Here is a 27,465-nt window from a genome sequence, read left to right as displayed (position 1 = left end):
GGACCAACCACATTTCCGGTAACTTTAACCTTATCTTTCTACGTAAGCCTGTGCATCGTTTTTCATAAACAGTGCAGGTTTATGCGAGCTGCAGTGTAAATCGTCCGATCTTTCTTTGTGCTGAGCTGTCTGCCGGACGCTCCATCGAGCATCTGCTGCTCTGTACATGGATCTCAAAAATGTGGTACGGAGTAATATGTGTACAGATTCAAACTAGGCCTCCCGCCACGATATTATCAACCGCGGCCCGCGTTCAGCTTCTATCAAACCTCGCCAGAAACTCCGTGGGAACGGTCGGGATATACTTTCTTTCCCGGTCCCGGTTCGTCCCTCCAAACCCGGCTCCGTAGCTGATCAGCATGTCCGTGCTTGTCGGAAGAGAAAAGGGAAGGGTCATCGCTGGGTCAAGTAGTAGGGATGTGCGTTCTGACGCGGAGATCGCCGGTTGAGGGGATGCCTGCGATGGAGACTGTTGCTGTGGCTGTGAGGTCGAAGGTGGTTGCAGTTGCGGTGTCTGGGGCGTTGCCGGTTCGGCTGAGTCGCCATCTTTACCAGGCATAGTCGCCACAGTGGGCGTCGAAGGGGCGGCATTCGTCGCCTGTGATGTGGGAGTTGTTTCAGCCTTTGGTGATGTTGGCCGGTACAGCAGATATGGGTCGTCCTTCAAAGATGTGATATATTTCATCGCGCTCTTCGGAAGCCCCTTCTCGCCCACCTCTGGCCGATACAGTTTCACGGCGTGAAGGAGCTGTATTGGGGTCAGGCGTGGTAGTTGCTGTAGAGTTGCAATCAGGGAGTCTAAATCGTCACCCAGCGACGAGAAACACTGCAGCCACTGTAGTAACTCGACAACCGGCTCAAGATGTTTGCGGGCTGCCTCAACCGTGCTCTCGCCCGTGCAGGTGGTAGATCCGTTCTCGTAGTGTTCCGGCTGTCGGTTGTTCAACCGCGCCCAATCCTCAAGTGCAGATACGTTCATCCTTATCTGCATTGCTTTCGTGCGTGCAAGATATCTCCTCGTCGTCATAATCCGGTTGAAGAGCTCCGCACCCAGCCAGTAGAACAACTGAGAAAGTATTTGGGCAGTGATGACAGAGTGGACATCGTAAAGGTCCAGCACAAAAAGAGTCGAGGAGAGCAAAGAGGTAATATTTCGCGGAGAGATTTCTGCCCGTCGCTTCGGCGAAGGCGGTCTCAGTCTCTTCTCCAACGGTTCAGGCTTAACTTTCGATTTCGATCGGAAGAGTTTCCACTCATTTTGAAAATGAACGTCTTCGAATCCCGGAATTGTTTCATGTTCGAGCATCGCGTTATCGAAAACTTTGTCCATGCGCCGCTCTGCATCGCGGATAATCAGGATAAAGATATCATTGATGAGTTCTGCGAGATGGAGTTGAAACTCGACCGTTGCCGATACCAATTCCCCGTCCTTCTTCAGGTAGTGAAGTAATAACGTAGCATTAGATATCCAAAACGCCAAAATGGTCATATCCCACTGATGTTTTTCTACCACGGTATTGATCCGATCTGTTGCCGACAAGAGCAACGTGCTCAGGAGTTCTGGGCTGGCATGGTAATGGGCGTATCGAGCACATAGGAATAGGACGTTTGCGGGGATGGGCTTCTGAGACGGAGAACGCTGCGGTGTCATAGTGGTAATTATAATATCCAAGATCCTGTCCAGTTCGTGCTCCTGGAAAACAAACATTTGATCATGAAGACACCGGTCCCACACAAACTCCTGTTGGTCTTCCAATTCATCGTCCATAGCCTGCAGGATTATGTTAGAAGGTCACGATAGAGGGATATATGGGGTGCAAACAGCCTACGTCGAGTTTCTCGTCAAGGCCCAGGCTAGACAAGTCAACCTCTAAATTCATTGCGCTTTCTTCCATCATCATTCGTCTTTTTATCTCATTTTCAGCCATTTCCTCCTCAAATCTACCGTGACCGAAACCAGAGTCATAGAAGTCGTTGTCGATACCAGACGACCCAAAATTGTAGCCGTTCTCTTGCAGATAGTTCGAGATGTCCGTCCCAGGCTGCACGAAATCGAAAGCTGTACCTCCAGAAGAAGATCTGATCTCGGGAGATGCCCCATAGTCGAGCAGGACCTTTGCAATGGTCTTATGCCGATTCGTCATCGCCCACATCAGTGCGCTCCACCGATTGCGGTCCTGGTTGTCAACCTGCGCTCCCGCTTCAAGCAGTGCAGTGACAACCTCGTGGTGGCCCTACCCAGCGTTAGCCCTCGCTTTCGCTCAGTTCACCCAGGCAAAAGAGAAAATAGAACAGCGAAAGACATACGAAGCAGCTGGCATATATCAACGGCACCGTTCCTTCCTCATCCGGTAGATCAACGTCGACGTATCGGCTTGCTTCTCCGTTCAGCAGTTTCTTCACCCTCTCGACGTCGCCGTTGCTGGCGGCTGTGTTCAACGTCTTCTGCAGGATATCGCGCTTTTGCTCGTCCGTCAATTTCTTGTCGGCAGCAATGTCGTCTTCATCAGTTCCCGCGATGCCAACATCTCTGTGCGCGGCCTGAGCTGCTAGCATCTCCATTAGTCGCGCGTCACTGCCTTCCATGCGTCCATTCTCTGGGTAGGCGCTCGTTCGAAAGCCAAGGTCATCGTCATGCGTCTGGTCATTGAGGGTGAGGTTAAACGTTAATGGCTTCGTGGGAACAGGACTTGTCAGGAATTGAGATTGGCCTGTTTCAGACAAACACCGTCGACAAAAAGTTAGCAACCGGCTGGCCCTCGGTGCATCATGGAATTGCGAAATCAGGTTTGTCTCCTTCCAACCAAACCCGGCAGACAAAATAGATTCGCAGAACCGGGATGTGGAGGGGAAATTTGCACGCAACTCCAGGCGTACCCATGGAGAGAAGCCACTAGGAAAGAAGCAACTCACCTTGCCAACCGTCATACATCTCTGTCTCTGCGGTGTATGTGGGCACCGAGCGGCGATCGTCCAAAGACGTAGGGAGATCATCGGGTAGGGCTCGTGGTTTCGGCTTCTCAAGTTCGTTTGGCTCGTAGATATCAGCGTCCGATGACGCTTCATGGTAAGGGCCCGCTTGGTCCATAATCTGGGGCACGAGGGAACGGACAACTATCGGTGACTGTCAAATGGATCCATGAGGGCTTAACGGGAATGTCAGGGACTCGATGGCTGCACGGCTATTGGACGACCAGCTCCATTGAAGGCCTGCCGTGTAATTTTAGCCGAGAAAAGCGTATATATATATATATATATATATATGTGATCAGAATTGGTCCCGGACAGTAGTATTATCTGGGGACAAGTAGCCGGAGTTGGGACGTGAACTTAAGGTTCTGCCAACGTCAGTCTCAGGTGCAGGGACCACCACGGACGGGTTTAACCCCGCCAACTGTGCTCAGTAAAAAATATCCCGTATATACGAAGGAGCAGGCATGAAGTCCACGATCGGACGAGAGAGACTATAGGCAATAATCGGAATCAAAATTATTTTATCGCTAAGAATTGATTGCTCTGTGAACTTGAGCTGGCATTGCTATCCAATAATTTCTAGAACGGTCCCTCCCACGCTCCAAATAGCAACCTGTTCGAAGTTCCGCTGGGGTATCGAAAATGCAAAATGTAAAGCATAAAATAATCAAAAAATATGACGTTAAACAAAGAATAGGAAAGTTGGTGAGAAACGATGCGCTGGAAACATGTCATAATATACATGGAGATTTCGGAATTTATGAGAGAAATGCTTGGACGACAAGGCATCAATCCAACCCTGTTGGGCATTCTATTATGCCTGGTAACTTCGGGATCCAGACACACACACACACACCCCCCCCCCAAAGATTTATTCATTCGAGCTCCTTGCTGAGGGTGATAATTCTGTCGTCTGTCAAAGATGCAATCCAAAGACATCTTTCAACCAGACCGTATATAGGCTCGAAGTTGTACTTTGTACTCGAGTCTATTAGCCGAAGCAAGCTCTTAACGATCGACGCAGCTGTGCGATATCGCTCGAAATTCACTAGCGGCTCGCCGTCGCGAGTGCCTGCGATCTGAGCTGGTTTTTGGGCGTTGTAAGTGAGATCTTGAACATATAGGCCTATAATAAACCAAATATCAGTGATGGGTTATGCCACGACACGGTAATCCTACAGGGAGCCACTTACCGACAAACGGTATACAGCCTTCCTGTAGATTACAAGTCTCCATTTCAGACCGTAGATTGTGAAAGTTTCGGGTGGGCTGAATCAAGCGTTCCATCTCCTTGAGCAGCTGCTTCTCGCCATCGGGAACAAGCTCCCACGTCTTGACAAGCCTAGTGCAGTCGATCGAACACAATGCTATCGTCATCTGCAGCATCGTAGCGTAGTTGCGGATCCTCCGCGAATAAACAGCCACATGGATGAGTTTGGTGATTGTGCTTGCTCGCAAGGCCCGATTTGTTGTCATAACAATCTGCGACAACGCCCATTTCACCATGAGGTTGAACCGAGCAACAACCATATCGATGCCTTTGCGATCTTGGTCCGCCAGATAATTCACCCAGTTGAGCGTTGTTTGCGATGAATGACTCCATTTCATATCAACCAGGTCCTTCCAATCCACCTCGCTCAAAGCAGCCTGCTCCACGATAGCAAACTGTCGAGCGAGAAGTTCTGAATCATATGCTAGGATAAACGGCGTATGGCCAGGGCCCGTAAGTGCTCCAGTGGGCGAACCCTGAAGGTGTGTCTCTCCGTTACGTTGACTATTGTCTGGATGAGAGCGTATGTGTTTCACACCTCCAGAAGTTCTCCTCAAGGCCATACTGTTGGGAGACACCTCGGGAGTCAAAGGCTGCTGTTGCAGGCTTGTCGGGTATACATCAGATGTCCTGTTACCTTGATATCCCAAAGTTATCGGTGGCGATGGTGGATCAGCGAGCGGATGCGTAGGAACTCCGAGAGTTGCAAAGGCCATGATTGGAGAGGCACCATGGCCGTTTCTGTTGGATGGGCCGGCTGCTTCGGCACCATTAATGACATCTATCGAAATCTCCGATGACAGCTCGGAGGCATAGTCGTCAATTTCAAGTTCATTGCCGTAAGGGTGAGCAGAGGTACTACGGCTCTTCATATACCTCGAGTGATGCGGAAGTTGTTGCATGCTATCCGTCTTTTCTACCATTTCAATTGATAGAGAGGGCTCGGTTTCTGTTGATGGAAGTTGTTCCTGGCCACTGAGCTGCGGCTGCGAGTTGGTATTTGAATCAGCATCGTACAGCCGCGGGCTTTTCATTGAGTCATCGGCCAAGCCACGTTCAAGAAGTGGAACGGAGCAGTAGGAATCCTCAGATTCAACATACGAGCTGATTCGAACCCCGGATGTACTCGAAGCTCCATGTTCACTGGATCCAAGCGTAGACGCTCCTGGCGCTCTAAGCTTGCAACTCCCATCGACACGGGCGTTAGAATCACCCTGCTGTCCACAGATAGGTGACTGCGTTTCCCATTTGCCCTCTAGCTTCAGCAACGTTGACTCGATACCTCCGTCACCATCGTCGGGTATTTTAGCAAACCCAGCCACTGTAGCCTCAAAAGACCGACGCAGATGCCGCGATTCATCCAGAGAGTGGCGCTGACGAGGATGGGCTCGATTGGCAGCTTCTTTATTTCGTTCGTTGAAATGTATTTTATTTGCCATTTGTAGCATGGAACCGCCCATTGAACTGGTTTCCGTCATATCATCAGCGGCTGAGGATGCTTTGCTTCTAGGCACTGATTCGGTCTCGTTCTGCATCTTTCGTAGATCTCCACCCCGTCGTCGACGAAGCGTGGGGCCACGGGGCTTGAGGCTGGATTTCTGCGAAATGTCGGACCGATTCACGCTCTCAATATCGGAACCAGGTTTATGTCTATTCATCACACTTTCATGAGATGCGTACTTTCGAATATTGTGGAATATCTTGTTGACTCCGCGATTGCTTTCGCCGCAAGTTACCAAGGATTCCCGTCCCGATTCGGGAGCCTTTGATCCAAACATGGTTGTAAAGGACTCCCCATAGCACGGACTGTGTCTAATCGTGCCTGAAGGTATGAAGGGCTTCGAACCTACATCGCGCGATGGTGAATAGCTCCTAGCGGGTTTAGACGGATCATATCTTGTCGGAGGTAAAGATATCTGCAGCCTACTTGGCATTATCGGTGTTCCAGTACGAGTATCGTCCACTATCACGATGGATTTGCTTCCCGTTGTCAATTGACTAGGAATGCTATCACGTCGTGAGGCTGCAAGATAGTTCGGATTAGCAGGCATATCACCAGAAAGATGACGCTCCTTTTGTGTATCGGATGGCGCAGAGCGTGCAGTTCCCTGGTCCATTGATGGCCGTGAAAGCTCCGACTCCTTTAACAGTTTTCGGTAAGATAAATATGCCTCCTCGCAAAGCAGATCCACACGTGTATTGCTCTGCGAATGCGTTCCTCCCTTGCCCCTATAACCGTCAGGACGGAAGGACACATTTTTAGGCAAGGGTGACGTTTTTCCTCGTGATTCGCTCGGGCTTATTCCGCGAGAAGGGCCTTGTCCAGACGGCCTGGTTTGCAGAGCACGCCGCAGCGTTCCAATAAACGCTTTCACAGCCGGGCCCGACTGCTTTGGCCGATCCGATCGGGTAGTTGTATCTTGTCTTCCAAATCCCGTCGGTGGAACCTCAAAATTAGGAGATGGAGGGCCGAAAGAGACCAAGAGAGGCTCGGGAGGGCCGTATACGTTCCCTCTGATCATGTTCTCTGTGTGAGGCAGCATCTGGAACGGAGGCTGTCCGTGAGAGTCGACGCTGGACAGCGGCAGCGGCGCTCGATCATCGCGGACGGAATCTGAGAAGCTGCCACTGCGCTTGTGAGAGTGCATTGGTCGACGCCAGATCGGAGGCATGGGAGGAAACGCAAATTGTCCAGGGGAAATAGGAGAACCAAATTTCGGCGACGCTAAAACCACAGGGTGGGGAGCTTCAGCTTGGTTAGATTGAAAGGAATTTCGTTTTGGGATAATGTGCGGGAACGAGCAAGAGTCCGGCTGAATGGTGCTGGGGCTCAAAGGCGATGTTCGGCGTTCAACGACAGGTTCAGGCGATGCTTGCTGATTTCGAGAATCCAAGTTTCCCGCCGCTGGCGAGAAGGGCCGGGCAGAAACCGGTGGTTGCACACGCATCCCTAGCACATTTTCAAAATTATGGCCAATCTCCTCCAGATCTCTGGAACTGAGCTCTCCATCATTGCTACCTTCGATGCCGCCGGGAACGACAGGTTCATCAGGATCTTTCCTATCTGCGGATTCTTGTGCGTCCCAGTAAAGGGAGCATCTGCCGTTCCAACACTTCTTCAAATCTATCAGAATTTTGAGGTCGCTGTGACTATTCTTACTCCTATGCTTTATCTCCTCGTACATGTGGTTAAGCCGGCCACAGAACTGAATTCGCAAATCGCGATTAGACACAAAATCGTCAACGAAATAATTCAAGATCCAGTGTCTTAAGGCCGCGAATACGCGAATTCGGATGATTCTACCGTCGTCTTCGAGGCGGTTGATTGCCCACTGGAGCCTTGCTAGCAGTAGCGAGAGCAGATTACTCGGTGATAGATAGGAGCGAAACGTCAAGAAGAAGTCAGACACGAGCTCATAGTCCATGAACGATTCTGACGAGATTTGGGCGACAATACGGGCCGGGGTTGCAGCGGTGACTTGCTTGGTTTCCTTTGCATATCGTACCACCGAAACATCGTCCATAATCAGCATCAAGTGGTCGAAGACTGACGGGTCTATTGGCTCCTTCAGCTTGTAGAAGACGCTGGACTGGGCTGGAGATGTATTGATCCCGCTCAAAGCACGAGGGGAGGGAAAGAGCGGCGGGGTATAAGATGACAGGCCGCTGGACGGGATTTCGCTAGGAATAGAGGGCACTTCAGGATCGTCAGCTCTCATAAATGTAGATGACCGGAAATTATCTGAGACAGAAGTTCGAGTATATGCTGAACTGCGGAGCATTGGTGTACCTCCAGGTGTAAACCTGAAGCCTCCAAGCCTATAATGGGGGATAGACATCTCCAACGAAGGAACTTCGACTTTACCGTGTGGTTTAAATTCTTCGGTATCAGGTCGCTCAATCACAATCCTCAACTCCCCACGGTTCCTCGAAGGCGACGGATGATATTCATCCCCGATTGTGGAAAGGGAATGCCGTCTGCTTAACTGAGAGCCGTGGTGGTATGAACCAGCCATGCCATCCCGGACTGTTCTGCCGCCCAGACTGCTTTCTTGAATATGCTGAGGTCGTAAATCGGACATCTGTGAATTAGACCAAAAGCTGTGTCGAACATCTTCGCTCTGCGGCATCGGTTGTAAGCTTTTTACGTGCTTGGTGTGTCCGTGTCCCGGGGGTTGAGAGCGTCCTCGAGTATGGAAAGCCTGCTTCGAAATAGGCACGGGCCTGTGGGATGACAATGAGGGATAATAGTTTAGTAGAATATCCACAAGCCGCGTTCGTCAGTTAATAATCGCACTAGAAGCGCATACCTGAGGTATATTTTTCCATTTTGACCCACGTTTCCAACAGTAAAATGTCTTCCTTCCCGACTTCCCGATGCAGTTGAAATGTCAGAGGTGATGCCTTTGCTCTGCGATCTCTTCGATAGTCTTGGGCCCAAAAAGCGGCCGCCCCGGTCCCCGCGCCATACTGGACGTGCGGGCTCCTCGCCGGCGGACGAGTGAATTTTTGAAATACTTTTGCTTTCAGCGACAGAGTGAGACCGCCACAGACCGAATTTGCCCATGCATGCAGGGTTCTGGCCCGGGGAACTGGGCTCGCGGATGCCAGTCTCAGGGGGAGCGGGAGGTAGGCACCCATCGGATCTGGGGGAGATCATCGGCCTCTCCCCTGGTTCAGACAATCCGCCTCCTTCTTCCATTTTTATTGCCAGTGCATAACGCCAGTATAACGGCAATTGGTTGGATCTCAGTACTTAAGAACTGCTGCGTCAAAACTCGCGGTACGCGGCCGATTGTCAGGCCCCGGAAAAACATGCAGAGGACGGACAGGGTGGGACGAAACGTAAAAAAAACGGGCGATTATATCACATAGTCGAATGCCTCGTACGACCTGTCTCTCTTTCTTCACGCGCAATATGTCAGCGTCACTGCGAGAAGCTCCATTGTCTCAGAGATAAACAAAAAGACAAATGCTGGGCATCAGATAGAGTTTTTACCCACAGGGCTTACCAGAAATTGGAACGGCTGTAAGCGATTATCATCGTCAGAAATATTTGTTTCTATTTTTCCCGCGCCTGAGTCTCATATAGCTCTCAAGCGGGCAAAGAAAAAGTCTTTCAGAGGCAACCGTCTTCCCCGAATCGTACTACTGAATCGCCCAAGTTCCCGTTTGTCTTCGTGGGTCGGGACTAACTTATGGGACGTACCAAAGAAAAAATAAGGGGGGAGAGTGTTTCTAGTTCGACACAGGAGGGCGAAACAAGCAGGCTGAAGCAGCAGACGTGAAGGAGCTCGCGGGCGTCACGTCTGAAAAGAAACAATAATATATGTAGCAAGACCGGACGAGCAACATCGCTTGCGGCTCACAGTCAGCACTTCCGCCATGGCTCGCCTCAAGAGCGTGGACGCGACTGGGATCGCCTTTCCCGTCCAACCACACACATGCATTTTGGGTTGTCGGTGTCTGTAAGGTTGCCCAGCCCCGGGTTAACTCAATCACCAACGAGCTTATCCAAGCCCAATCGGATCTAGCCCCTCTGAAGTCTGGTTGGACCAACCACCGCCTGACTCGGCCTCTGTTCTCCGCCGGTAATTGGCCATGTCGCCCAGGCGAGGCCCGGATGGCGGGAGAGGAGAGTTGTGTTGGTTCCGGTGGCTGACTCTGTTTTTTGATATGCCGGTAGGGAACAGGCGCGGGAAGAAAACGCCTCCAAGGCGAGTTTCCATCCAGAGTCCCGACTCCCCCAGATTTTGGCCTTCCGGGAAAGCGGTCAGGTGCCTTTTTTTTTTTTAAATCGCCATCGATCAAGAATTCCTCTTGGCGCCCGTGGCGATCCACCGCGTTTTTGTGGGTGGCTAACATCTCGCGTGTGCTTTGGAAGGTTTGATGATGACGCTTTGAATATGCAGGTAGAATGTGATCTTCACTCTTAAATTCGACACCACATATGCGAAAACCCGAAGGATTGCCCACAAAAAAAAAATAAAAAAAGAAAGAAAGAAAAAGAAAAAGAAAAAGAAAAAATAAATAAATAAAAGGGATACTCTGGGCAAACTACTCCGTACTCCGTACCAGTTGAGGAACGACGAAACGCCAATGGCGCGGCCCGGAACCTCAGCTAAAGAAGCAGAGACGAATAATCTCGAGGTGAAAAGCGGCCGTTGATTCATAGATTGCCGTGCCGCCTTCGTGTCCAGACGTTGCTATTGGGATAACCACATCAAGATAACTCCTCCTTTACAATACGCAAGTGCACCAGAACAGGTGTCGTCGTTTGGAGGCGAGTCGGTCTCTGAGAGTCCTGCGCCGGTATCATTACGGTAGCATGTCTTTCTGGACAGTGGTTTCTCGCTGACCTCGTTGCGAGTTCTAACGACAAGACGTGTATGGTGAATTTGTCAACTAGTCAACCAAGTTTATATGGTTGAGAAGTACGGAGTACTCCGTAGCCGCTGAGAGACAGGATACATTTTCCGGGTATAGACCCAACTATAGATGGCTCATGACGATCGAACACAGATGACGTCCCCCGGACATTAGGCGAAAAGAGTGTTTAGAACAGGCAGCCCTTTAAACCGTGTAGGGTTCTTTTACATGTTTAGAGCAATGAGAAATGCGGATGGTGTAGATGCAGTCATGTAGTCCTCTATTTGAAAGGGAATAAGAGGACCAAACTACCTCTTTTTTCTTTTTTTTTTTTTTTTTTTTTTGTTTTTTTTTGGTTGAAAGGATTCACCAAGCTTCAACGCCAGCGGAATTGCGCACCGGAATGGACAGCCAGTTTGGCAAATGATATTACTACTTTCGAGCCCGTGCACCGTCGCCTCCTCGCATCTCGGCTGTATCCGGGCAGTTGGAAAGTCGCTCTCAGAAGATGGAATCGCCGCAAAGACCCGAACCAACATACATACTCCGGCTCCATCCTTCCAAGCCGAGAAATATTGGAATGGTTTGCTGCGTAGACTCAATCGAGATGAGATTTCGGGCTGTAGTCACCGGCGTCCTCGGAACCTAACCGGCGCAGGTGCCCTATACTCCGTAGAGCCCCTCCAAAAGCAGTGAGGGGGCCCCTGGTATTCGCGCTCTACAATGAGATCTCTCCGTAAGAGGGCTTTTATCGGCTCTACGAGTATTGCAGACGTGCATGCAGTGGAGAAGGATTGCGGAACGAGCTGCCGGGTGGATAATATCTCCTAATCAAAATAGAGGATCAGAAAAAGTGTGCTCATTAGCCAAAGCTTACCGTCGAACAATGAGTCCAATTCCCCCGGTGGAACTGTTCGCCCTGCAAAGCGACCTGCTGTGCGAGCAATGACAAGTGCGGGGGATCTCTGTTTCGGGACTTTGAAGATTCGACACCAGGCGCTGCGTTGAAATAACCCCCCCCCTTTTTTTTTCCCACTTGGATTCAAAAAGAGCAGGGGAGCAAAGAAACAAGACATGGAGCAACATGGGCCCGCTGCCTAGCCCTAGGACGCACGAGGACCGATCCTGGTCGTACTGACAAGGTGTGTGAGCACCCTGGGTTGAACCTTGTCCATGCAGGTTGGAGCTTTGATCCCATTATCTTCTCTTTTTTATACTCCTCGTCGGCGATGGAGAGGTGCTTCCTGTGCAATACTCACCATTGGGGAAGACGCAAATAGCCAACCATTCTGATAGCGGTCCCTGAACTGCATGTACGAACTAGTTAGTGGGAAATGTCGCTCAACCGGGCAATGGGTTATGTATTGTAGTTAGTTAGCTGGCTTCGAAGGTCCGAGACTTGGGCTCAACGGCGGCCAAGGCCCCCATCCACCGTCCCCAGGCGGAGTCCACGTCCCCAACGCTCGCTCCCCCAGTCTGGCTGATCCTTCGACGAGGAGCAAAAAGCAAAAGCAAAAGCGGCCGGCGGTGAAAGCGGATCCGCCCGCCAATGACGGCTGCGGACTCCAACCCTAAGCCCTACTCTTTCCGCTTCCGGCGGCGGGTGACTCACGCCTGGTCCCCGCCGCTGATTGGCCGCTGCTCTTCCCCGCTGCGAGTTTTCGTCGACGTGCTTTTGTTGGGCGTTTTAAAGAGTCTACTTTATCTGTCGTCCGTTCCTCTGTGAGCATCCAGCAGGCCATTGTTCACTCCCCACGCAACCAATTACGCCTTCAATTGAGAAAAGAGGAATAGTGCACATATATCTTTTGTCTCTCGCAAACAACATGGCCAACAAGGAAAAGGTTCTTCTTGCCTACTCTGGTGGTTTGGACACCAGCTGCATCCTCGCCTGGCTCATCGAGCAGGGCCATGAGGTCGTCTGCTTCCTCGCCGACGTAGGCCAGGCTGAGGATTTCAAGGAAGCTGAGCGCAAGGCCCTTGCGGTCGGCGCGAAGAAGCTCGTTGTCGAGGACCTGAAGCGTGAGTTCGTCGAGGATCTCTGCTTCCGTGCCATCCAGTGCAATGTGAGTCACATCGAAGATGCGACGCGCGCCAATTGTGCTCTACTGACAAAACCCCCGGTTAGGCTATCTGGGAGGACAGATATCTCCTTGGGTAAGCTTCCAATTGAGTTCCTAACGTTTCTTCCCCCCCAAAAAAAAAAAAACCACCAAAACCACCAAGACAACCCAAAAAGACCACTGTGCTAACCCTGGAGTAGAACTAGCCTGTAAGAACTGGAAGAATTCCCGGTCGCGCGGAGGCCAAGCTTACAGTTGTGGAAGTGCCCGTCCCGTTATTGCTAGAGCTATGATGCGTGTTGCTAAGCAAGAAGGCTGCACGGCCGTCAGCCACGGTTAGTAGTGATATTTTCCCCAGTTCACGATGCGCCCGCGTTACCCTGGTTCTGACCGTCTCACTCCATAGGCTGCACCGGCAAAGGGTAATTCACCCAGATCCTGTACCAAAATCAAGCGCATACTTATTCATCGAAATACCAGAAACGATCAAGTCAGATTTGAACTCGCATTCTACGCCATCCAGGTGGGATTCCCCCTTTGCCATTGCTATGCAATTTTAGAAGAAGCCTGCAATGCTGACCAGCGTAGCCATCTATCAACGTCATCGCCCCATGGCGTCTTCCTGAATTCTATGAACGTTTCGCTGGTCGTAATGACCTCCTCGACTACGCTGCCAAGCACAATATCCCCGTCACATCTACAAAGGCAAAGCCATGGTGGGTTCGGCCGCGTTTTGTTTTGTTTCCTACAGACAGCACTAACGTATACATGTGTTGATAGGTCCATGGATGAGAAGTGAGATTCACACTCTGCTTACGGCACTTCCCCCCCGCAAATCCCTGCTGACTTTTCGTCCCAGCCTCGCCCATTGCTCCTATGAAGCCGGCATCCTGGAAGAAGCCGACGTCTCTCCACCAGATGACATGTGGAAGCTGACTGACGATCCCCGAACCGCCCCCAACACACCCGAAGATGTCACCATCTTCTTCGAGAAGGGTCTGCCTGTTGGCGTCGTTCTGGGATCCGACCCTAAGGCAGGAAACAAGATCACCGACTCCTTGGAGCTATTCACCACTCTCAATGAACTTGGCCGTAAACATGGTGGGTTTGAATGATGCTTCCGTTTCTCGATCATTTCACAGAGTACGACAATAGCCAGATGGTTGTGGTAGCTGACTACGGCTTCGATAGGAATCGGTCGTATCGATATTGTGGAAAACCGTTACATTGGTCTTAAATCTGTGAGTTAACCTGGTCAACTTCTTCTGTCCTTTACCCCAGATGACTAACCTCTTGTCTGCAGCGCGGATGCTAGTAAGGAGCCCGATGATTCCCCCCAACGCTCGAGTTGCACTGGATGGAGAGCACGGTACTAACTACCCTGTTTTCTAGTGACTCCCCTGCTATGAGCATTCTCCGCCTTGCACATCTTGACCTTGAAGGCCTCGTCCTTGACCGCGAAGTTCGCCTTCTCCGTGATCAATTCGTCACTATTACCTGGTCTAAGCTTCTCTACAATGGTCTCTACTTCTCCCCCGAACGTAAATTCATCGAGAAGAGCGTTATTGCCAGCCAGGACGACGTCAACGGCCAGGTCAGACTTCGCTGCTACAAGGGCTCCGTGAGCGTCTTGGGACGAAGCTCCGACACAAGCAAGCTCTACAGCCCAGAGCAGAGCAGCATGGACAGTCTCGAGGACTTCCAACCCACAGACACCACCGGCTTTATCGCTACCCAGGCCATCCGCCTGAAGGCATACGGCGAGGCTGAAGCCGCTGCCGGTATTGATCTCAGCGAATCTTAAAAGACAGAATAAGAAAGTGTTTTGGTTTCGGATGTTTTTGGAAAATATCAAAGGAAAAAGTCTCGGACTGCATGATTTGGAGTTCTAGCAGGACTGGCTTTCGGTTACTACAGAAATACAAAGTTTATCTTTATTGGAGGCTCCTTGTGAACAAGTCTTTGATTTTGTTTTCCCAGTATTGCTTCACGATCCTACGTATGAACATGTACTTCCGGTTTTCGTGGCTGTTCCCTGCGACAGCCTCTGTCCGAGCCACTAGAACGACAAGACCTTTTCATTCAAGGGTAGCATCGCGTCCTCTCGCGCTTCATGCTCGAAGTAGGATCAATTGCACTTCTGCCGGTGCTCCATAATAAGGTGTGGAGATTATTTTCCTTGGCAGGATGCGGTCCTCAAGCATGGGCCCAGGATCCTGGGAAGTTCTGAGTACGACGGAGTTTTGAAAACGAGCAAGGGTTCGTCCCTCGCTTTGTCCAGCATGCAGCCTATTGAAGCCGTATGGTCGCCTTACGCCGAGCTCCGAAATAAAAGTGGGCTTCGGAACAGAATGTCCATGCGCCCACCAGTCGTTAGAGGATCCTCGCGGTGGGTGACTTGCATCGACAACGATCCTGGGTACATACATATATGTACTCCGTACCAAGAGAAGTCGCGAAAACTCTATTCACGTCCTTCACACGTCTTTTTCTCCAACGCTCAAGGGTAATCAAGCGTGCGTTTCTTTGTCGAGGCGCTCGGGATCCTACCCTTAAGGCGGGCCTGACTTCTGTGGTAATAACCGTGAATTTCACCAGGCTATAATGGCGTCGATAAGCTACCTTGAGAATGCAACGGCTGCTAACGGTTACTTTCCGACTGTTCATGACAAATGACGACGACCCTCTACGACCTTGCTAAGCGCTGAGAAAGGTATCAAAAAGATAGCTCTTGCGCGCTCTATCCCATCCATATTGGCGAGTTGCTTGAACAGAGATACTATATACGACATAAACTTGGCTGGTGCCTTCTTGTCTATCCGTTAGGCTAAGATCCTGGGGGCTAAAAGTGATGTGGCTCTCAAGAACATTGCTTCAGGAGATTCAGAAGAGCAAAAAATATCATTATACAGAGGGAAAATCCTTCAGCGTATGGGTAGCAAAAATTGAACAATTAAGATCTCAGGAAAACAGCAACAAACAAAATGACTAGATTTCCGAGAGGAGCCTCAGTAAAACTCGGCTCCATGTTCAGCTTTGGCCTTTTTTATCTTTCTTTGCATCCTCAAACTATTCAGTCGATGATCCACCCCCGATATCATCCTCTCGAGTGCGTTCCCCCCGCGGCTTTGATTCGCGCATTTCCAATATTGAGAATCTAAATTAAAGACTTAGCGAGTGAGTAGAGGTTTCGAAAAATAATGATAATCATAATCATAATAATCACCACACGTTCCTTGCTGTAGGATATTATTTGATAGAATCACCAAATCCGCTGAAGGACATGGCTGCCAATGGGCTGTATTGGCTTTGTGTTCAGCGCTGGCCATACTGCTGGTTACTGTACAATCTAGAGAATACCTCTATACTGTGGTTACATTCACGCCTGCTACCTCTGCCATGATATGGTTTGTTTTTCCTTCACAAGAATGCGATTAACCTCCAAGGTAGCCCATAGTTACACCAGCTACACTGTTTGACAGTTTCGCAAAGTTTTCATCATGTAGCTGGATAGGATAACTCATCAGTTCCCGCCATTGCTATTCTGTCTAGCCAACAACATAGAGGTATTTTAAATCCATGGTAGCAAAGCTAGCACCGAATGTGTAGTTTTGTCTTGAGGGCCATGGTGATAAAGTAGACACAAAACTCATTGCTTCAGTGGAGAAATATGATCATAGAACATGTTGATGTCAATGTTGGTTGTCCGAAAAACAAACGCGGGAGTGTAGAATCCTGACTAAGCAGCTTCATCGTGTCTCTCTCCGTCTCGACGAACGAACTTTCGACAAGCTGAACAGCTCCGGTTGCTGGCAGCAGAGGGTGCTGAAAGCCAACAGGCCGTTCCCTCGGCTTGAATTTGCCTATTTCCTTCAAGGTGTGCAGTTTGTGTCTCTTGTCAACACGTCAATTGATGGGGCTGGATTAGACTGACCGATTTTCTTCCCTTCCAGATGAACAACAGCCGGCTTGCGCAGACGCAACCTTCCTACGACTTTTTGTCCGGCGCGTCGTCTTCTCCCCAGCAATCTTCCAGAAGTCCGTTCCGGAGGAGTATCCTTCCTCAAGAGCCACCGATCAAACCCGGTCAGTACATGATTCCCTTGGAGCCTAAGGTACAATAATATGGAATGGAATTTCTGACGCAAGTCGCGAGGTCTATAGATGCCGGGAATGAAGAACTACGAATACAGATTAGTACTTTGAAGTATGAGCTCGAGAATATAAAGCAGGATAGGGACCTAGAATCCTTACAACACGAGAAAGAATTACGGGAGCTGCAGGCCAGAGCAGACGCGGACTTTCGAAAAGCGCAGGTGAGCCTTATCCATAGGATTTTCGTTTTACCCCCACCAAAAAAAAAGTAAAAAATAAGAAATAAAAAAAGGGACACTCGACCGAGTATTCTGACGACTGGGTTGCAACTATCTAGGCCGCAGAGAGTAGCTCAGCCAAGGCCCAACGTAAGATCGAATCGCTTGCCGCAGAGTTAAAGCAAGTGCAGGAAACGTCGGAGACCGAGCGAGCCTCCTGTGAAAGGAAGATACGGGCGTTGCAGGAAGAGAGCCGAGCTTTGCAGGAGGAATGTGACGATTCAAGGTCCCAACTAGCCGACCAAGAACGTCAGTACAAAAACCAAGTCCGCGAACTGGAAACGATCCGTTCGTCGCTCCAACAGACGTTGGATGAATTGAGAAATGAGCTCCAAGAAACCAAAGCGTGCTTGCAAACGACCCAGGAGCGGTTATCGCAACGTGAAGCTGAAGTGGACCAACTAGAGGCAGAGAACATACAGTTAAAATCTGAAGGATCCGAGCCGGAAGCCCTGACTGTGCTCAAGCGGGAGCTTTCAGAACAGCTATCGCAAGTAAAGAGATTAGAATCCGAATTGCGGCCGCTACGAAAGTCTCAAAAGAAAGTCGAAGTCGTCGAAGAGCAAAAGCTTGCCCTTGAGAACAAGCTGCATTTAATGAGTGGCTTGGAAGCTGAACTTAGAAATGAGCGAATCCAGAATCAGGTTTTACAAGACGAGCGACGATCCTGGACAGGTCTATTGCAACTAGATGGGCACGAACCTGAATTTGACTCTCCAGAAGCTGTTGTTAGAGCCTTGGTTGAGTCAAGAATTGAAAACGCCTCCCTGGTTGATAAAATCGGGAATATCCAGGCCCAAGCTGCGGAAAAGACAGAAATTATAAACAACCTGGAGATGGAAAAGCAAAGAATACATAAAGAAATGGAAAGTCTCCGTTCGAACGGAGCGGGCGTAGTCGCTGCTGATTCTCGTGCCAAAACACGGTTGGAGCGGCAAAGGGTCCTAGCTATCAAGGAAGTGGAGTATTTACGAGCACAGCTCAAGACATTTGATGCTGAGGAAACCATGGTGAATCCGGACGAGAATCGAATCGACACTCAGAAATCCGAACATATTGCACAGCTTGAGGGTCTTCTGAGCGAACATCGGGAAGAGCTTCACAAGTTGCATGAAGAACTGTCAAAAAAGGAAGAAAACGCAACACCAAGTGATTCCCAGGCCTTGCGTGGAACTAAACGACCTCTTTCCCCAGCGGAGAGCGATGCGGATAGTGAACGACTTGCTGGCTTGGTTCGCAAAAATCGAACCCTGCAGGACTCTTTATCCAAATCTGAACAGTCGGTTGAGCTGTTACGCCGGGAGCTTGAAGCAGCAAAGTCTCATCTTTCCTCGTTGCAAGCCCAGTCGCGAACCCGCATCTTAGAGCTTCGATCGAACCCAACTGCTGATTTTGAAAACGTTAAGCTTTCCACCCTGAAGACTTTACGGGCCGAGAATCGGGACCTTTTGAAGCAACTACGAGGAGCGAATGAAAATATTCGGATGGTTCCTGCTAGCACGCTTGACAGCTTGCAGCTAGATCTTCAAGAGATGGAGAAACAGGTTGCCGATAAAGAAAAGCGGATACGCCGTCTAAAAGAGATTTGGACTGCGAAATCATCTGAATTCCGTGAAGCGGTGGCGTCCATTCTCGGTTATAAGCTTGATTTCATGCCCAATGGGCGTGTACGAGTGACTTCTATGTTCCACCTTTCGCCAGCATACAGGCACGGAGACCCGGGTGCTGCGGCCGACTCTAGTGGCCCGGGAAGTATGGGTGACGGCGAAGAAAACTCGATCATTTTTGACGGAGAAAATGGGACCATGAAGATATCCGGTGGACCGAATAGTTTGTTCGCTCTAGAAATTCGAGATCTTATCAAATTTTGGGTAGAGGAGCGGAAGGATATTCCCTGTTTCTTAGCTGCCATGACGCTTGAATTTTACGACAAGACGACAAGGGCCGCTCGAATGTGACGAGAGGAACTTTCTTTCGAACGTTTTCATTGCTGTTGATTTCTTTTCCCGCCCGTTCCTGACAGGACTCGTCCCTGTTTGGGGAGTGTTTATTGTTGGCGGCTTTTCGTGAGGAGATGCGCTTTGGAGAGATATAATATCTTACAATCTGATTGAGTGGGCTTCAATGGCCCCTGGGTACCTACATATATCTATATATATACGGAGTAGAGCGGCCGTTTCCCTACACATCGAGCACAGTCTCAAGATACCCGAAGCGTGCCGAGTGATGATTGCCTTCAACAACCTTTTAAAAAGTCGTAGGCCATCAAAGTGTGGGCCTGGGCGACTTGAACGAGCTCTTTCACCTCCACATATTCATCTGCTCCGCCCATATTTCCTCCAGAGCAGCCGACGACAACGGTTGGAATGCCAGCGGCACGATACCACCGGGTATCAGATGCTCCAACGCGTATACTAGCGACGGACTTGCCGCCGGTGACTTCTTTCGACACTTTCAGACCCAGCTGGACAATATCGTGGGTGGGAGAGGTATAGTTAGGATCGCATTTACGTATTATTCTCCATCTGATGCCCTCCATCGGGTCAAGTAACGTTCGTAGCTTCGCTAGAATCTCCTCGGTCGTAACGCCTAGAGGGAGTCGAAGATCACACTCCGCTTTCGCGTGGGCGGGAATTAAATTCGGTGACACGCCGCCATGTACCGTTCCAATGTTGACTGTAACATGGCGTAGCGTGTCCAACTCACCCATGCCCGACGATGCTTGTGACACGTCTGCCGCCGCATCGATCGCATCCTCCACCTCCGCGGGCATATCCACCGCCATCTCTTCCAACGTCTCGATCGCATCCAACGCCTTTCGTAGACGATTAACCGCATTCAAGCCCCTATGCACATGCGCGCCATGCGCTGCAACCCCTTTAGCCTCAACATCAATCCACACAAACCCCTTTTCCCCGAACCTCACCACCTGCGGCGACCCGGCATCCCCGCATATCATCGCATCGCCCTTGGCCGCCTCGACATTGTCCAGCAACCACTTCGCCCCACGACTGCCCATACACTCCTCATCGCCCGCGAGCGTGACCACGATCTCCCCGCGCCATAAATCGCGATGCTCAGCGAGCAACTTCGCCGCCGTGATCGATGCCGCGATGCCGCCTTTCATGTCGCACACCCCGCGACCATATAATCTCCCATCCTTGAGGACGCCGCCCAGCGGTGGCACCGTCCAGTTGAGATCCTCGCAAAGAGGGTAGGTGTCTAGGTGGCCGTTGAAGACAAGTCGCTTGCCCGGTCTGCCGCTGGGGATGCGAGCCACGACATTGACCAGTCCCGGAGCGGTCTCATGGCGCGAGACGTGTGCGTGTGGAATGCTCTGCAGCAATTTGATAGCCGCGTCGGCAACGAGGACCGTGTTTCCCGCGGGATTGGGGGACGGTGTCTTGACAAGCGTTCTTGTGATTGCTATCAGCGCATCCTGTTGCTTGGTGATGATGTTTCGGAGGAAGGTTCGGGCTTTCTTGTCTTCTTGCGTCATGATGGAGTCGAATTCCTCTTCTTCTCCTCTCTTTTTTTTCTTTTTTCTGTTTCTAATACCCAGACGTTGCTTTGCGATTTCAAAGTTGGCAATTGATTTTCGGTTAGATTATCATACGCAATTATGATATTTTACAGAGAAGCTAGATTGAGCCGGGCAGTTAGGAGCTGAGGTATGAAATGTCAGGCAAACTTCTCCACGCCGGCCAGACCATCACAGACGCACTCGGCTCGTTTCCAGACTCGGTCATGCGACGGGACTGTGCATCCAATGAACACGATGTGTGTAACTAGCTCAGCAAAAAGCGCGAAGCCAGCGCGAGAGTTAGAAGCTGAGCTATTAAACTCAAGCAAATACGGTTCCCGAAGCTAGCCGTTCATGTTTCCAGGGTTGTTCTGGAAAACGGTTGAAAGACACATCGAAACAACACTAAGTTCTCAGCGAGTGCAGCAGCAGACTTATGTGGAATTAGTTAAGAGAGTATGCATGTATGTACATATAAAAAGAAAAAAAAAAAGGTACGGTCGCGGAACGAATGACAAGAGCAAGCCCAATACATGCCGGACGTCATCGCAAACCGAGCGGAGGCCGTCATCGAGATGCTTGGCATTTGAAGCTTCGCTGCGACTGGAGAATCGCTGCAAATTGCGTCCAACGCTCAGACAGTCGGTCGGCTGAGGCGTGCTCAGCAGAAGATGAGCTACGTCCAAAAAAAAAAAAAAAAAAAAAAAAAAAAAAAAAAGGCGTTACAGGGCGAAGACGGGAAGATAAAAAAAAAAAAAAGAAAAGATCCTAGCCTTAAAATTATCCCATCCCAAATTGATCCCATGATAGTCACTTGTATCCAACTCCACACAAATATGACCGCGTCCAGATAGCTGCTCCATTCCTGAATGTGCGTGATGAAATATGCGCAGGGCCCAATGCAATAATCTGCTGCAAGCAACGAGGGGGGGGTGTTGACGTAGTCTAAAAATGCGAGACGCAGAACGGATATCGGATCAAACAGCAACATATCTCGAAACGGATAGTTTGTTCTGAGTTAGTAGTTGAGTCCACAATTCAGAGGGATGCGCGGTTTTGGCGTCGGCTTCCCCGGTCTTATCCGCCGAAGGACCCAAGCTCTCGGCTTGACCCTGAGTGATGGGGGAGCGTGAACTGATACCAAGTCGCAAGCTGGTATCTTTGGTGGCTACATCGAACCTTGCTTCCAATTTTCCTTTGCGGGGCCAGCTGGTTGTGGTGGAAAACCGCGCAAGGAACCTGTTCTCCCCATCGGCTTTGACTTCAAGTTCAGGAATTCGCCACACGATCGAGGATGTTTTTCGTTTGAACGAGGCGCCGATATTTGGATGCATGGCAGCAGCCGTCGCGCGGGCTACTTCACGGGGCTGCTTGGTCTCTTCGTCAACGGGAGAGAGGTCTAGACTTACTGTCAAGACAACATTTTGGAGGGTGATGGATGTTAGTGGGCCAGATGAAACGAATCGCGGATTGAGAGAATAATTGATGATAACGCTGGCTTGAAACTCTTGTTCATTCCACACTGGCGAGAAAATCACCGGACAGTAAGCCGATAAGTTTGAAGGGTCAAGGTGAATCTGGTATTTAAAAGCAACCGTTGGCGCTGGGCCTCTTAGAGAAGAGAGAGCGACGTTGTATTCTCCTTTTCGGTCTTCGGTGGATTCGAGAGGTTGTGCGCCATTGACCGGGATGGTGGAGACTTCGGTGACAAATTGAGGGTTAGCTGCAACCCGTTCTAAAATCTGGAAATTATCCAGGCGGACAGTTTGGCTATCCATGGATGAACTCTCTGTCGGGTTGTATGCGAGAGCAAGTTCCCCAACAACGAAACATTTGGTAACCACTCCTCCAGAGACGTAGGCGTTAAGCTTTTCGACAATGGAGGCATTGAGTCCGGGACCAGTCAACTCTGGGTGGGAGATTGGGCCTGACAGGCTATGTAGTGTGTGAGATGAGTGGACAGATGTGACATCTGATATAGTGTGGTCATCCTGGTGTGTACCAGGAGGCGGTGGGCTTTGTTGAACCTGCGATGGTGATGCCGGGGATGACACAATCTCTGGGATAGCCTTTGAAAGGGGGTCGATATGCATTTCAGCGCCAGGAGCGGGAGGATTCGGGATAAAAATAGTATTCCGAACGTCTCGGCGGCCACGTACAGTTCCCGGGCCCCGTGAAAGACCTGAATGCTTCGCTTGCTAAACGGTGAGGTGAGCATCGCATCTCCCAAGAACAAGCAAACAACCATTATGGATTACATACCCGCCGCAAAGTACTTGCCATTTCATTCATTGCCTGCTGAGCTTCTCCCTCATCTTCTTGGATCGGTTTATCGCGGATTGTCAGATTGATCCCGGGGTCTTCGCTCCTAGAAGACAATTATTATTAGTATGTCGATTACTAGGACTTTTTATCGAACTTACTGGGCAGCTTCTTGCTGTATTCTTGATATCTCATCGATAGTATTCGGTTTGGCAGAGAATCCCTCTACATCCGTTGATATCTGTCGAGACCATGTTAGATAAAGCGGATGAAAGGAGAGCTGGTGGGCGAACAAACCTTTGGAGACGCTGGTCGATCTTCATGAGATTCCACCGCTGGCGCAGGAGTGTCTTGAGACGTGGATTCTTCGGGTATAGTATTCCCGTTGAGTACAGTGTCAATGTGAGGTTCGGGCTGGGTAACACTTCCCGTCGCAGAAGAACCTGGCCGATGTTGTGAAGATCCATCCCGGGATCGAACCGGAGCCAAGCCGTTGGGTGGTGTAGGCTGATTTTCGACCTGATGGAAGCTGCGAGAAGATTCGGTGCGACGGAAGGGCATAAATGGAGATCTAAACTTTTTCTCTGGGGATGTATACCCAGAATTTGGCTGTACAATACTTCGTCTCCGGCCCATCACTGTTCCAAGTCGTTTAAGCCCTCCCAATGGCGTGTGTCGCTGTTGAGGATTTGGCTGCTGGTCGGTGGCTAAACACATGGGAGTCGTGAGTGTCTAACCTAGCATCAAAAATTTTTTTGGGGGGAGGGGGGGAAATTACCGAAGCTGGGTCGTCGCTGGTTGGAATGGCTGGAACGCCGGCTAGCAATGTCGTCGTTGATTCTTGGAGGTGGTTGTAGGGGGTCCATCGGCGGGTTCTCAGCTTGAGTGGAAGCGGTTGTAGGAGGTTCCTGGGTTGCTAGACCTGCGGTGCGGCCGCCGCTTGCCCTGAGCGCAAAGGTCCTGATTTCCTCGGCAGTGTCCACAGTGAGCAATGAGTCAAGGCAAGTTTCGGTCGACTGGCGATTGCGCTCAACCTGATCCGCTTCGTGGGTCTGAAACTGCGTGAGGACGTCTCTCAGTTGGTTCAGACGATCCTCGTCGACGGCCTGTAATTTTTCAAAAACAAACGGCGCCCTAGATTCCCACTGAGTTCGCGCCTCCTGAACGGCAGCCATGGCCGCGGACGATTTCCCTGCCGCCTTTGGCCCTTTGTCCTTTAGCTTGTCGGCTTTCTTTTGGGCAGCCTCCAATGACCTGGCGAGGTGCGCAAGATCTTGCTGGGCGCCAGACATCGACTTAATATCCTTGTTTTTGATCGGATATTCCTTCAATGGTTTCTCGACGTCCGCCTCGATTCTCTGTGCGAGCAGTTCATGGGATTGAGCCAACGACTCGGTTGCAGATACTATACCCTGCCATGGCACCTCAAAAACCCTAAAAGCCATTAGTATCCTGACAGGACAATCGCTTCATATATCCCTACCCCAATGCGGCCCCCACCTCCGGCTGAGGACGTCGCGCGAGTCTCCGAAGCCCGAGGCAGTATGTTTCTTCGAGCCGGCGCCGTTCCTAAGTGCATCGATGAGCAACTATGAGTTGGATAAAAGGACGATGTGGCGACATGCCTGGAGCCAGTCTGCAATATCTTGATGGGTTTTGGTGATCGACCTCAGCCGCTCGCTGATGACGGCGACCGTTTGGCTTGGGTGTAAAAGGGTCTGCAAAAAGTAGCACATAAATCAGCATACACCACCTCCCACGAACGGTTGGCCCGGATAGTCCCCACCCTGGGGTCCGGAATCACATATGACTCTTTCAAACACCTACCGCAAGAGCAGGGTACTCTTGTCGTGAAAACTCCATGGTGAGATAAATGATCGCACTCCGATTCTCAGGATCTGGACATATTTACAAATCCGCGACTGGGATTACAAAGAGTGGAAAGGCAATGGCCAGCTGGGGAGGGTCTGGAGAATTGAAGACCGGTGCCAGACTTAAAGTGACTTATTGAGAATGGTTTGACTGCCGCACATCGACAGACCTGCTCAATTGGCGATGGCGATGGTGGTGATGACGATGAAAGGGAGGAGTCAACATGACACTAACGGAGCTGAACCAAGCGCGCCAAGCCTCGGGCAAACTTACGTCCCGAGCGTGAAGAGTTCGTTCGTAGTCACGTGTGGAGGAACGGCCGTCCAACTTTCTGCTTGTCTGGCTGCGGTTCCGACCGTCATCATCTCAGGAGATGGGCGACGAGCAGGGCAGAAGAAGTGAAATGGCATTGCCCCCCCATGATACACTAGATTACGTGAACAGAGACAACAGATGCACTCCCCTCTTTGGTGGAGGAACGGGCCTCACATCCCAGTAGAACTGCTCGCATTGCAGCTCCGCCCAGCAGCCCACTACCCCACAGTGGTTTCCATTGAGAGTGGTCCCGATGTTGTCAACGTCCAACTTTGATTGACAGATGATGTGTTTCTAGAATACTGGCTAAAGGAAGATAGAGCTATCACATCATGGCTTGGAAGTCAGAGCTCAGTTTCTCCGAACGGCTGGCGGTAATAACGTCTATGTAAGTAGACTCCTATAGACCCAGCGCTGAGAGAGAAAACCACCCGGTCGATATTAACAGCAGTCATGTCAAGAACCAATGCTTGTCGCCGTGCCTCGCCATCAACCGAATTTGCCATGGCTCATTCGGAGGCGACTAGAATCGAAGGGGAAGCCTACGCAAATGCTTCCTCAAAGGTTGGTGGCCCAGCCCCATGTCTTTCGCTGTGCGGGCTATGCGTCAGTGCTTGCTGCTCATTTACGTTCAGGATGAGTACCATGTCACATGCCAGAAGGCAATTGATGGATATGACAATCAAGATGTGGCCCTTGGAGACGAAGAAAGTTTGACGGAATGGTCCACCAGGGTAAAGGCAGAAATTGAGTCGAGGCGAGGTGAGAAAGTCGGGCTTTATGAGAAGGCCGTCCATGACAAAGATGGGCTGTTTTCTAGCATTTATAAAAGCACGACCAGTGAAGGTCTGCTCGTGGCCCTCAAGGTCACGACTCCTCATCTCACCGAGCCACCACATGACTCAGAGCGCGAAGCCAGACTCTTGAAGCAGGTGTCAAGCGAGACTATCATCCCGCTGCTGGAGTCCTTCCACGAGGGAGGGAGCCACTTTGTCTTGGTTTTCCCATACATGAGATACCAGCTTGATGAGCTGTTTCATGGGAATCAACTCACACCACGGCAGATTCGATCTCATCTCAGGGACCTGTTTCGTGCTTTGGCACATATTCACTCAATGGGTATCATCCATCGCGATGTCAAACCGTCAAACGTGCTCCTGCGAGGCTTGGGGGGACCTGCTTACCTGGCAGACTTTGGAATTGCATGGTCGCCTGACGACAAGTCTTCAGAGGCGCCTGATGAGAAGATAACGGACGTCGGCACCACGTGCTATCGTCCTCCTGAGATCCTGTTCGGAAATAAGACTTACGACACAAGCCTGGATATGTGGGCTGCGGGCTGTGTCGTTGCGGAGGCGATCGAGCCAGATCACCCTCAGCTATTCGATGCCGGGCCTGTGGGCAGCGAACTTGCATTAGTGCACTCAATTTTCACTACTTTGGGAACTCCTACCGCGGAGTCGTGGCCGGTATGTGATTCGTTTTGTATATGCTATTCTGGCGTAAATTTGGGAAGCGATAGGTTCTAACTGGTTTAATCGACAGTCGAGAAAGAATATGCCGGACTGGGGAAAGATTGAATTCCGGGAATACTCACCGCGAACATGGGATAAGGTTCTGGGCAAGGCGCCTTCTCTTGGTCGAGATTTGGTGGCAAATCTGGTCAAATACGAAGGCAGTGAGAGATTGACCGCGGAAAAGGTCAGTTATAATCTTATGGGCAAACTGTTTCGCAAGCCCGTGGGCCATTCCCCCTGCACCCTTCATGGACTAATGCAGCTGCTTTCTACGACTCAGGTACTTGAGGACCCTTTCCTCACTTTTTGAGAACTTCCATCAGAATGGCTGCAGACGAAAGAGCCTGTCATTACTTCGTACTGCGTGGGAAAGAGAGAAGGGGAAAAAAAAAAAAAAGAAAAGAAAAGAAAAGGGAAGTTGAAAGGGATAGGGCAGGGAGGCGGAAAGCGAAAACGAGGAGAGAGACATAATGTCACCCCCTAATAGTCTTTGTCGCGAAAATAGCAATTTAGATTACAATCTTGGTTCTACAATGCGAAACAAGTGTTGCATTTCCGCTTCGTCAGGCCGTTTTTCTTTTTGGCCATTAATCATCTTCGACAAGGCTCGGCTTCGTCGTTTCCGTGGAATATTTTCGAAAAGTATTGTAGGCATGTGGTATCATATGCATGGCTTCTGTGGTATGTATTTCGGGATGATCATTCTTGAAACCGATGGGGGTTTATTTCGTCCTGCGATGATCAAGCTGCTTGCATCGAGACTTATTTTAAGGTTTTCGATTGTGGCTTGTTGATGCAGCTGAAGAGCCACACACTTTCTATTTGCATAAGTTCCTATGTATTGCAAAAGGCGCGCTCTCTGTGTCTGTCCTGGGCCGGGGACGTCAGTGCGCACAACCTGTGAGAGCGCAAGCGAGGAACCACTCAC

General features: G+C 50.4%; 8 protein-coding genes across 8 annotated transcripts; 3 read left to right on the top strand and 5 right to left on the bottom strand.

The window, feature by feature from the left end:
- Positions 1-89: 89 nt before the first annotated feature.
- On the bottom strand, positions 90-3,088 carry CIMG_03409 (DIL and Ankyrin domain-containing protein; the record flags this gene model as incomplete). Its single annotated transcript, XM_001243967.2, has 4 exons — positions 90-1,771; positions 1,830-2,234; positions 2,308-2,711; positions 2,914-3,088. The coding sequence occupies 4 exons, from the start codon at positions 3,086-3,088 to the stop codon at positions 254-256; spliced, it is 2,502 nt and encodes an 833-aa protein (XP_001243968.1). The 3' UTR covers positions 90-253.
- Positions 3,089-3,848: 760 nt separating this feature from the next.
- Positions 3,849-8,945, bottom strand: CIMG_03408 (low temperature essential protein 1; the record flags this gene model as incomplete). The annotated part of the gene is made up of 3 exons (XM_001243966.1): positions 3,849-4,099; positions 4,167-8,467; positions 8,554-8,945. 3 exons carry the CDS (start codon positions 8,943-8,945, stop codon positions 3,849-3,851), a joined length of 4,944 nt encoding a protein of 1,647 aa, XP_001243967.1.
- A 3,393-nt stretch (positions 8,946-12,338) lies between these two features.
- On the top strand, positions 12,339-14,657 carry CIMG_03406 (argininosuccinate synthase). The gene is made up of 12 exons (XM_001243964.2): positions 12,339-12,678; positions 12,741-12,769; positions 12,876-12,884; positions 12,940-13,010; positions 13,082-13,097; positions 13,156-13,198; positions 13,264-13,391; positions 13,456-13,470; positions 13,535-13,776; positions 13,867-13,916; positions 13,979-13,989; positions 14,068-14,657. The coding sequence occupies exons 1-12, from the start codon at positions 12,439-12,441 to the stop codon at positions 14,477-14,479; spliced, it is 1,266 nt and encodes a 421-aa protein (XP_001243965.1). The 5' UTR covers positions 12,339-12,438; the 3' UTR covers positions 14,480-14,657.
- Positions 14,658-14,786: 129 nt separating this feature from the next.
- Positions 14,787-15,870, bottom strand: CIMG_03405 (uncharacterized protein; the record flags this gene model as incomplete). The annotated part of the gene is made up of 1 exon (XM_001243963.2): positions 14,787-15,870. The coding sequence occupies exon 1, from the start codon at positions 15,102-15,104 to the stop codon at positions 14,787-14,789; it is 318 nt and encodes a 105-aa protein (XP_001243964.1). The 5' UTR covers positions 15,105-15,870.
- A 632-nt stretch (positions 15,871-16,502) lies between these two features.
- CIMG_03404 (spindle assembly checkpoint component mad1) lies at positions 16,503-19,194 on the top strand. The gene is made up of 4 exons (XM_001243962.2): positions 16,503-16,552; positions 16,629-16,761; positions 16,840-16,991; positions 17,108-19,194. The coding sequence occupies exons 2-4, from the start codon at positions 16,629-16,631 to the stop codon at positions 19,004-19,006; spliced, it is 2,184 nt and encodes a 727-aa protein (XP_001243963.1). The 5' UTR covers positions 16,503-16,552; the 3' UTR covers positions 19,007-19,194.
- CIMG_03403 (uncharacterized protein) lies at positions 19,129-20,644 on the bottom strand. Its single transcript, XM_001243961.2, has one exon. It carries the CDS (start codon positions 20,545-20,547, stop codon positions 19,285-19,287), a length of 1,263 nt encoding a protein of 420 aa, XP_001243962.1. The 5' UTR covers positions 20,548-20,644; the 3' UTR covers positions 19,129-19,284.
- A 676-nt stretch (positions 20,645-21,320) lies between these two features.
- Positions 21,321-24,769, bottom strand: CIMG_03402 (uncharacterized protein). The gene is made up of 8 exons (XM_001243960.2): positions 24,661-24,769; positions 24,459-24,551; positions 24,317-24,402; positions 23,612-24,267; positions 23,131-23,540; positions 22,995-23,074; positions 22,834-22,939; positions 21,321-22,769 (listed from the first exon to the last, which is right to left on the bottom strand). Exons 1-8 carry the CDS (start codon positions 24,694-24,696, stop codon positions 21,549-21,551), a joined length of 2,688 nt encoding a protein of 895 aa, XP_001243961.1. The 5' UTR covers positions 24,697-24,769; the 3' UTR covers positions 21,321-21,548.
- A 338-nt stretch (positions 24,770-25,107) lies between these two features.
- CIMG_03401 (CMGC/CDK protein kinase) lies at positions 25,108-26,945 on the top strand. Its single transcript, XM_001243959.2, has 6 exons — positions 25,108-25,275; positions 25,341-25,408; positions 25,482-25,584; positions 25,656-26,489; positions 26,566-26,721; positions 26,818-26,945. Exons 1-6 carry the CDS (start codon positions 25,159-25,161, stop codon positions 26,845-26,847), a joined length of 1,308 nt encoding a protein of 435 aa, XP_001243960.2. The 5' UTR covers positions 25,108-25,158; the 3' UTR covers positions 26,848-26,945.
- The last annotated feature ends 520 nt before the right edge of the window (positions 26,946-27,465 follow it).

The sequence above is a fragment of the Coccidioides immitis genome (genome assembly GCF_000149335.2).
Source record: "Coccidioides immitis RS genomic scaffold supercont3.6, whole genome shotgun sequence".
Classification (NCBI taxonomy): domain Eukaryota; kingdom Fungi; phylum Ascomycota; class Eurotiomycetes; order Onygenales; family Onygenaceae; genus Coccidioides; species Coccidioides immitis.
Note: the sequence above shows the minus strand (reverse complement) of the source record. Positions and strands in the feature narration are given on the sequence as shown.